This window comes from Achroia grisella, unplaced genomic scaffold (genome assembly GCF_030625045.1).
Source record: "Achroia grisella isolate CSIRO2021 unplaced genomic scaffold, CSIRO_AGI_Agris_v1 utg918, whole genome shotgun sequence".
Lineage (NCBI taxonomy): Eukaryota > Metazoa > Arthropoda > Insecta > Lepidoptera > Pyralidae > Achroia > Achroia grisella.
In genome coordinates, this window is record NW_026713067.1 from 2,164,310 (window position 1) to 2,174,976 (window position 10,667).

Here is a 10,667-nt window from a genome sequence, read left to right on the forward strand (position 1 = left end):
TTATCTATCATTCCAATTACATAAAACCACAGAATAAATCCCGAGAGAAGGCCCGACAACAGCATGAGGCCGTAATGAGAGTATTAGTACGCCGATATGTAACAGCCGAACAACGGACTCGTGACGAAGTTGGCGTCACCGAGGATGACGTCATGGAGATACGACAAGACATATCAACCTTGAGATTCGAACTGATCGACATACTGCACAATAATGGGATGAAGACACCGAGACTAAATATACAGGACAGTACAGGTTTGTCCAATGCCTAATTAGAGAGAGTGTTTATAAACATATATATAAAATTGGAGTGTCTGTTTGTAATATTGAAATAACCGTTTTTTACTACCTGGATAAATACGATACATACAACGAAATAACATTTTTTACTATTTTGTCTGTCTGTCTGTTTGTTTCGGCTAATCTCTGAAATGACCTTTTTTAACAAATTTTTTTGACCAATTTTGACAGGACTTTTTTGGCAGGTAGTTGATGTAATAAAGAGTAACTTAGGCTACTTTAATTTTAGAAGAATAAGATTAAATTCCACGCGGTACAGTACAAAGTCGCGCGTACAGCGAGTAAAAAATAAATGACTGACCTGATAACCAGTGAATTCCCTTTTAAGTCCGCAATATATAATGGCGCAAACGCTTTCGTGACGTGTTAGTATGTCACGCCACAACATAATTGCATAATTGTGTATATTTGATATGAAAACTTTGTTGTACAAAAATTAATTAAATCGTTCTTCCATTCCTATTCCTTTCAGTATCGGGTAAAAAAGGCAAAGTAATGGAAAGAAGAATCCTAAAAGACTTCCAAATAGGCATCGTGGAGGGAATCATTAAAGACGTGATATCCAGAGAGAACAAACCCAAAGATGTTTTCAGTCAAATTGCAAAAGCCATAGTGAGACGAGGAAGTGTTGACAGGTGAGCTTTTTTATTGGAATTGCCAATATATAACTCAAAGGTGACTGACATAGTGATCTATCAACGCACAGCCCAAACCACTGGACGGATCGGGCTGAAATTTGACATGCAGCTAGATTTTATGACGTAGGCATCCGCTAAGAAAGGATTTGATTCATTCTACCCTCAAATGGATATAATAGGGGATGAAAGTTTATATGAAACTTTATCAATTTTAAACCGATCGGGCTGAGACTTTGCATGCATAAAGCTACTATGACATAGACATCCCCTAAGAAAGGATTTTGATAAATTCCACCCCTAAGGGGATAAATTAACGCGAGCGAAGCCGCGGGTAAAAGCTAGTATAGATAACACCCAGACCGATACAAACAATAATACTCGTGAAATTCATCATCATTACAACTATGTATGTTGTAGACGACACGTAAATATAGAAAATAAAAATTGTAATATTCTTAATCTTAATATTAAATAAACGCGCGTTATGGCGGACGTGCGAGCGAGCGCGACTGCAGCGCCTCTCGCGTTTTTCTTGCAGTACTAATCGGTTGCCGCGTTTTTTGTTCTCGCTTCGACTTGCGCGCACCTCCGCAACGCGAATAAGCAAAACAATCTGTTTATTTCTTTTACATCTTCAACATAAATTTGGTCTTCGGCCGGATCTTAATGTACCGAACTCCACCACGTACAATGGTACACACCAGGAAAGGAAAGAAGGATTTAGAAGATACACGTCGACACGAGCAATGTTCAAATGATTCGGTAAAAGCTGCAGATGAAGCCGGGAACGAGATGGATTTGAACTTACCTGGACCTTCTACAGTACAAAGTGACCGTAAATCAACTAATAAGAAGCTGTCAACGACGTCATCAATCGCAAAAAGGCGAAAGCTGCTTGAGTTGAGAGCTGAGGAAGAAAAGACACGTGTTCGTATGGAATTAATAGATCAAAAGTTAGCAGCAGACATTGCACAAATGGAAATGGAGGAGGGCAGTTGCAGTTCACAATCGAAGGAACCTAGTGAGCAAAATAACGATTTAGTCGAAGAGTGGTTAGAAAATAGCAAACAAGTTACGTTGGCACAATGTACCACACGCCATGAACCCGTTGCTGATAAGTTGCTGCAGCCGGAACGACCAGAAAACTCAAGGTACGACAAGAGTACGCATGACGCCGGCCTGCAACCATCCATAGTGGCTAAACATACTCGTACACTCGAAACAGCACCCACGTCACCGCCACAAGCTGTAATCCCTGGCGGTACTGATGAAAACGTGGGGCACGCACTGTCGAGTGCACTGAAGGACCTAGCCGCTGCCAGTGCTCGTGGATATAATGACAAGCTGATCAATCGTTTGTGTACACCGAGAGATCTGCCTGCATACTCAGGAGATCCTCTGGAATGGCTTCAGTTCAAAGTAGCTTATGAAGAATCATCACAAGTCTGTAACTTTAGTGAACGGGAGAACCTATGGCGCTTGAGGAAGAGTCTCCATGGAGCGGCTAAAGAGGCAGTTACAGCCTTACTTATTGGTGCTACATCCCCAGAAGCCGTGATGTCCACATTGGAACTACAATTTGGAAACCCTGATGTGATTATTTCAAGGATCCTACAGGACATACAGAAACTTCGCCAGATACCACCGGATTACCAGAGAGATATAATACCATTCTCCATTAAAGTGAAAAACTACGTGGCAACCGTCACCGCCATCGGCTGTGATGAGTACCTACAAGGAATGAATATTGTGTCTATTATTCTCTCTAAGTTACCGACCGTATTGGTATCGAAATGGACTGATTACAGTTATCCTTTATTTAACCAAAGAAGCAAGCCTAAACTTGTGATTTTATCCGAGTTTTTAAGTGAAGAAGCTGTGAAAATAACAAAAACATTCGTCAGTGTACAAAGTTATTCGAAGCATAGTTATAGTGATAAATATCGTAATCGCACACAAACTATTTTATTTAATAATGAACTCAGTGATACGTGTAGTAAAGAAACAGTATGTCGGTTTTGTCGGATATCTAAACATGCGTTACCCGACTGTAAAAAGTTTAAAAAATCACTACGTAAAGATCGGTGGACCTTTGTGAAACGTCATGGTCTGTGTTATAAGTGTCTGACGTCACAGCATAAACAAAATAACTGCCCCGAACCGGTGTGTGATATAGACAGTTGTGGACAATCGCATCATCGCTTGTTGCATTATACAATAAATAAAAACTCTAAACCGAACAGTAATGTGCATATTACCGAAGTGAGTGAGACTGAGCCGCGCGTAGATACTATAACCCATATAAACATAAACAACTGTAAAGTGTTATTAAAAACTGTACCTATATACCTACACGGACCTAGCGGTGTAGTTCGTAGTTGTGCATTACTAGACGACGGTTCGACTGTCACATTGATAAGTGACGAGCTCGCCGCACGGGCAGGGTTGCGTCGCGGTAATAAACAAACTATGCGTGTATGTGGTGCATGGGACAATAGTGAAATTGTGTGTGATAGTGAAATAATGGATTTTGATGTATCTAACAGAGAGGGAACTATGTTTTCAATTCGTGCGCGTTGTGTAAAAAATATGGACTTACCTGTGCAAAATGTCTCCGCCGATGAACTTTGTAATTTTGAACTGATGAAATCTGAAATAAAAAACATAATTAGTGATGAAAAGTGTAAACCGGAACTGTTGATAGGCCAGGACAATTATGAGTTGCTCTTACCTTTGCAAATAATAAAGGGCAAACCTAATGAAACTTACCTTACTCGTACACCACTGGGTTGGTGTATCCATAGTTGCCTGCGGTCGCGCTGCACTGCACTAGCGACACCGCGGTCGACACTGTTCCTGTATGAGAATAGAATACCTGTGAGTACAGAAGCCGAACGTATTTTACGAGATATGCATGAGGACTTACGTCAATCTTTTGCATTAGAGTCTGTTGGCATTTCCACTAAGCCGAGACAGAATATAGAAGAAGTACGAGCCTGTGAACATCTGGAACGTACTGCAAAATTAATAGATGGTAAATGGCATGTAGGATTGCCATGGAAAGATATGAACAGTAAGATGCCTAATTCTTACCGTAATGCTGTGACAAGATTGAAAGGCATCGAAAATAAAATAAAATTTAATTCAGGCTACGCTGAAAGATACAAGGACAGAATGAATCATCTGTTCAGCAACGATTACGCCTCAGAAATCGAGAGTTCACAGACAAGCGACAGAACTTGGTACCTGCCACATTTTGGAGTTGACAACCCTAACAAACAAAAGCTAAGATTAGTATTTGATGCCGCTGCTAGAAGTGAAGATGTCTGTTTGAATGATTACCTGTGGAAAGGTCCTGATCTTCTCATTTCACTGTATGGAATAATGCTACGATTTCGTGAAAATAAAATAGCAGTCACTGGAGACATCAGAGATATGTTCTTGAGAATAAAAGTACAAAAAGAAGACAGAAATGCACTCCGTTTCCTATGGAAATAATCACCAGATCAACCGATAAAGACATATGCTATGAGTTCATTAATATTTGGTGCGAACTGTTCTCCATTTGTAGCACAATTTATAAAAAATAAAAATGCTAAACGATATGAAAAGTCCATGCCAGAAGCTGTACAAGCTGTCTATAGGCAGCACTACATGGATGACTATATAGACAGCCTGGAGGACGAACAGACAGCTGCCCAGCTAGTGAATGATATCACCTATATTCACAAGCAGGGAGGATTTGAAATAAGAAATTGGACTTCAAACAATCAGACAGTATTTAATAATTTACCTAATCACAGTATAAAGTCATCTGTCTCATTTAAAAATGGTCAGCCCTATGACGCACGTACGCTGGGCCTTATCTGGTTTCCTACCGATGACACGCTGGGATTCGATGTCTCATTTAAACGAATACCCAAGCTGATTATGACGGGGAAAAGAAACCCACTAAACGAGAGATGCTGAGAGTATTAATGTCTATTTTTGATGTTTACGGATTTTTATCACCTGTCACAATAAAAGGAAAGATCATTCTTCAAGATACATGGAAATCTGAAATAAAATGGGACGACGAAATAACAGATGAAATATTTATAAAATGGTTACATTGGATAAACATAATGGAATCTATAAATAGTATACGCTTGCCCAGGTGTTACACACTTGCAACTAGAGATAACGGGGTGCCGGCTACGACAACGAGTGTGAGTGAGATGCAAACTCTCGGTACACGTGCACCGAATAACCAGTCTCCGCCGGCGAGCCTACTGAATGTACCTACAGATCGCTGTCGGGGCACATCGCGCTATACAAACCTAGATTTACATGTGTTTTGCGATGCTTCGTCGAAGGCGATGTGCGCTGTGGCTTATTGGCGCTGGATTGATAATAATAAACAAATACAAGTTGCATTCGTATCCAGTAAGTGTCGAGTCGCGCCTGTGAAATATATGTCCATACCGCGTCTAGAATTGCAGGCGGCAGTGATCGCTGGGAGATTGGCAGATAGTATATGTAAAGAACATAGAATAAAACCAATAAAAAGGTACTTTTGGTGTGATTCTGCTACTGTTTTGCACTGGATAAGAAACAATAATAAAAATTATAAATCATATATTGCTCACCGTCTGGGAGAGATTGATGAACTCACACAATTATATGAATGGAGATACATACCTACAAAGTTGAATGTTGCGGATATTGCCACTCGAGAGACCTGTGAAATAAAAACATTACAAAATGAGTGGTTATATGGACCTATATTTTTAAAAGAAAATGAAGACTTGTGGCCTACAGTCCGTGAACAGCTGGATGCGTCTGAGATGGACCTGGAATGTATAAATAATATTAGCTTCACGCCTGTATACTTACCTGCTGTACCTGATCCTGAACGGTTTTCCTCATGGCTCCGCTTGTTGAAATCTACGTGTGTTATATTGCGCTTCATAGAAAAATGTAAGAAACTTACTTGTAATGCAGACCAGAGATTAATGGAGCGCGCTGAAAACCTGTTACTGATGTACTCGCAGATGAAATCTTTCCCTGATGACCTGCATAACCTGAAACATAAAAAAGAATTAGATAAGAAAAGTAAATTACTTACCTTGTCGCCGATGCTAGATGAAGACGGTATTCTTCGCTTGGCTGGTCGAATTGACGCCGTTTCTGAAATTTCAAGTGCAGTCAAACGACCTGTAATACTTGATGGCCGCTGTCATGTCACACACTTGATTGTAAGGCACTACCATGTGAGAGCATGTCATGGTAACCAGGAAATGGTCGTGAATGAATTGAAACAGCGGTACTGGATTATTAGATTGCGACCCACAGTAAAGCATATCACTTCACAATGCATGCTATGTCGGATTAAGAAAGCTCAACCTCAACCACCCAGAATGGGTGACCTGCCAGAGGCGAGGATGGCTCATCACCAGCGCCCCTTCACTCATACAGGGCTAGATTTATTTGGGCCTCTAGAAGTAACAGCCGGCCGTAGCAGAATAAAGAGGTACGGTGTAATTTTTACTTGTCTTACTGTGAGGGCCATTCATATTGAAATAGTTAGTCAACTCACAACCGACGCATTGATAATGGCACTGCGACGAATGGCATCCAGAAGAGGATGGCCGCGGTATCTGTATTCTGATAACGGGACAAATATGAGAGGAGCTGACACAGAACTAAAAAAATGTATCCAGGAACTAGATGAACAACAACTGAATGAAGAAATCATTAATTATAGCACTGCCACTACCTGGACCTTCACCCCCCCCGCTAGTCCTCATTGGGGAGGGGCATGGGAGAGGCTAATTAGAAACATTAAGACAGCACTGAAGGTGATAATGAAAGAGCGAGCTCCACGAGAAGAAACCCTCCTTACATTGATGGCTGAAGTGGAGCATATGGTAAATAGCCGCCCCCTCACTCATGTAACCGTGGAACCAGGCACAAATGAATCTCTTACGCCAAACCACTTTCTTTTGGGGACGTCCTCCAACTTACCAGTACTCGGTACATATAATGAGTCAGCTGTGTACCTCCGCAAACAGTGGCGCATATCACAGATGCTGGCAGACATGTTCTGGAGGCGATGGGTATGCGAAGTCCTACCTGATATGCGACCTAGACCGAAATGGCACAAAGAGCAGAGACCTTTGCAAGTAGGAGATCTAGTGCTTGTGGTGGACCCCAGTTCTCCAAGAAACGTGTGGCCGAAGGGCTTAATTGAAGCCGTAATACCGGGCAAAGACGGTAAAATCAGAGTAGTTGACATAAAGTTGAAGTCTGGGATCCTAAGAAGGTCAGCTGTACGTGTCGCACGTATAGCTACGGGGTCTGAGTGCTGTGCCAGCACTGGGGAGGGGAGTGTAGACGACACGTAAATATAGAAAATAAAAATTGTAATATTCTTAATATTAAATAAACGCGCGTTATGGCGGACGTGCGAGCGAGCGCGACTGCAGCGCCTCTCGCGTTTTTCTTGCAGTACTAATCGGTTGCCGCGTTTTTTGTTCTCGCTTCGACTTGCGCGCACCTCCGCAACGCGAATAAGCAAAACAATCTGTTTATTTCTTTTACATCTTCAACATATGTGTTATCATTATCATTATCATTATTGCGATAATGATAACACATAGGCACATATGTAATGTGTTGGGTGTGTCATTATAATTAAATCATCATCATTACATAGTATAAAACAAAGCTGTCTATCCGTATGTATGCTTAAATCTTTAAAATTACATAATGGATTTTAAAGCGGTTTTTTTTAATAGTTTGAGTGATTCTAAAGAAAGGTACATAATATATGTACACCCGGGCGAAGCCGGGGCGTGTACCTAGTTAAATATATTATTGTTTATAGTAAAAAAAGAGACTGGAACACTTTGGTGCGCAACAACACAGTGCGACGTGATCCCATCGGCACTACAGTGGAGGCGCAAGCCAGGCGTGTCCGCCAGTCCCTCAGAATACATATCCTGGAGAATGTTTCCTCGCGGACCATAGATCCCCAGAAATTATTGGGTAACTATAAAAAAAAATACTATTTATATTTATTTGTTATTTGTATTTGTATGAATGTCAACGAGGTGCGTGGATGTAATTGCTGAAAATAATTATAAAACACCAATTTGTATACTGTTTTAAATTTGACGCGGTCAGTAATCATGTGTAATCATGAAAATATGAATAAATACATACATATAAATAAAATTGGAGTGTCTGTTTGTAATATTTAAATTACCGTTTTTTACTACATGCATATGAATATAAATACGGTACATATACCAAAATAACATTTTTTTTTAATTTTTGTCTGGCTGTTTATTCCGGCTAATCTCTGAAATGGGTGGACCGATTTTGACGGAACTTTTTTTGGCAGATAGCTGATGTAATAAAGAGTAACTTAGAGTTATTTTAGAAAAATTAAGTTAAATTCCACGCGGACGAAGTCGCGGGAACAGCTTGTATAGTATATATAATATATATCCTACAGTGAAACTTCTACTAAAAACTTTCGCTGTAAACCTCAGTAGGAGGAAAATAAGAAAAAAAATAAAATCGACAAATCGCTCTTGGTTCAATGTAGTACAACGCATTTTGTTGTTTATTAATATTATCGGATAATTTTGTACGTTGTATGTATTTATGTGTCATGTATCTTGTTTGTCATCGTGTTCTTATTCATTTATGCAATTCGGGTTATATAAACAATTACGTTTATGTTTTACATGAAATAAAAAATTTTGTTTTATTTTGTCTTGTATTGTTGTCTTTTGTATGTGTTATCTTGCTTTAGTGCACAATATTAGTGTTATTAATTACAGAATACAATCCAAAACTATCAGAAGTGACACCAACTACACGAGTGGCATATGCCAAGTTTATGAGAAGTAAAATAAAATCTGACTTCACAGCTACAGAGACGATGGGATTAGAGGAAATAAGTTTAGAGGACGATGTTTTTGAATCGCCAAAAAGACATGATACTAAAAGACACGGTCGTAAGTATACAAATTATGTATTTTTTCTAGCGGTAGATATGTATTGAAAAGTAATGGAGGCAAATAAATAAATATTTGGATATTATATATATAGACTGAAACATTGTAACCTTACACAATTCACACGTTACAAGAAACTACAACGTGTGAATTGTGTAAGATTATTGGTACGAGGCATCTGATATACTTAAATAATTTTTTAATAAAAATATTCTTCATAACATAGTATAAAACAAAGTCGCTGTAGCTGTCTGGCCGTTCCTATGTATGCTTAAATCTTAAAAACTACGTAACAGATTTTGAAGCGGTTCTTTTAAATAAATAGAGTGATTCAAGAGGAAGGTTTATATGTATAATACATGTACACTCGGGGGAAGCCGGACGAGTAGCTAGTAATATACATAGAAAACACCCAGACCAATAGAAACAATCTCATGAATACAAATGTATCGTGCGAGGAATCGAACCCGCTAGACCACTGAGATTCGAACTTGAACTTTATATCTCGTTGTAGGTATCATAAAATGGACTCGATAGACAGATAAAACATTAAATGATATACCAAGGTAAGCAAGTTAGTAGTATAACAATTTTCCTAAACATATGCTTAACAAAACATTTGCTATAGGTCAACCATTCCGAAGCAGAACACCTATACCTGAAACTTCAGATGACGAATGTTTGAAAGATTGCGAAGTACACATAGAAGCATACATTGAAGATAAAGGTAATAAAATATTACAAACTATGTACTAATATTAATAACTATTAACTTTATTAAACATATGAACCAAAATGAACTAACAAAAATTTATTCACATAATCATATGTTAATCTTTCTAAATAGGATCAGAAGGCGGATCTGAACAGACTCGACCATTGAAATCATCTTCACATGAACATTCTGTACCAAGCACACCTGATTTCGACCCGGTTAATGACAAACTGTTCGCTCCTCCAGCACAGTTTGAAGTCAACGACTATGTCATCCAGATAGATGAACCTACAACTCAGACTAAGGCACTACGCATGAACGACGTGGAAGATACAAATTTGCAGACTCCTATTACTTCTAGTAAACATTCTGAACAGATCTTGTCAGCGTCAGCTTTAGATGTGCAAAGCAGGCAAATAACATCCCCATTCAGAGCTGATGATAGTCGCCTTTCAAGCAGAAAACTTGAAACTCCAATACCAGCTGTTAGTGAGCAATTGATAGTGAGGTCTGCATCCAGATCAACATTACGCAATTCTAAAATAAGTCCATCATCTTCACCTACTCTGACCATGACAAAGGAGAAAGGGAAATCTAAAGTAACGGGTAAATTTGTCTCAGGGTGGCTGTAAGAGATGTATTGATTAACTGACCAATATTGACGTATTAGTGAGATAACTAAATGCCTTGTCGTTCGAGCAATAATTAGTAATAATAGGTAGTGATTTTGTAGTTAACTTTAAAAAATACACTGCTTTCTAAGCCTCAACACAGTGTTTCTTTTACTATAAATGTAATATTAAAGTAAGAAAAGAATAACTTGACCATTAATAAAATTATGGGTGAATTAATGTAATTATTTTGAGTACTTACATTATTACAATACTTTTACCTGTTAAAATAGACAATAGGCGGTAATATCTTTGCGTATTAAAATAAAACGTTTGCATTTGACTGTTTTATTTCAGCCTGAAAACAATAGCATTAGCAAAATACTTTGATATA

At 38.9% G+C, this 10,667-nt stretch overlaps 1 protein-coding gene across 1 annotated transcript in view; it reads left to right on the forward strand.

Moving 5' to 3' along the window:
- The window catches only part of LOC131854004 (transient receptor potential protein-like), a 44,929-nt gene extending 34,499 nt beyond the window's left edge, over window positions 1-10,430 (forward strand). The window contains exons 16-21 of the mRNA XM_059205127.1: window positions 33-255; window positions 773-935; window positions 7,807-7,967; window positions 8,771-8,947; window positions 9,576-9,674; window positions 9,795-10,430. Coding sequence (XP_059061110.1) covers window positions 33-255; window positions 773-935; window positions 7,807-7,967; window positions 8,771-8,947; window positions 9,576-9,674; window positions 9,795-10,294 — 1,323 coding nt within the window. The 3' untranslated portion in view covers window positions 10,295-10,430. The remainder of the gene's footprint in view (window positions 1-32; window positions 256-772; window positions 936-7,806; window positions 7,968-8,770; window positions 8,948-9,575; window positions 9,675-9,794) is intronic.
- The last annotated feature ends 237 nt before the right edge of the window (window positions 10,431-10,667 follow it).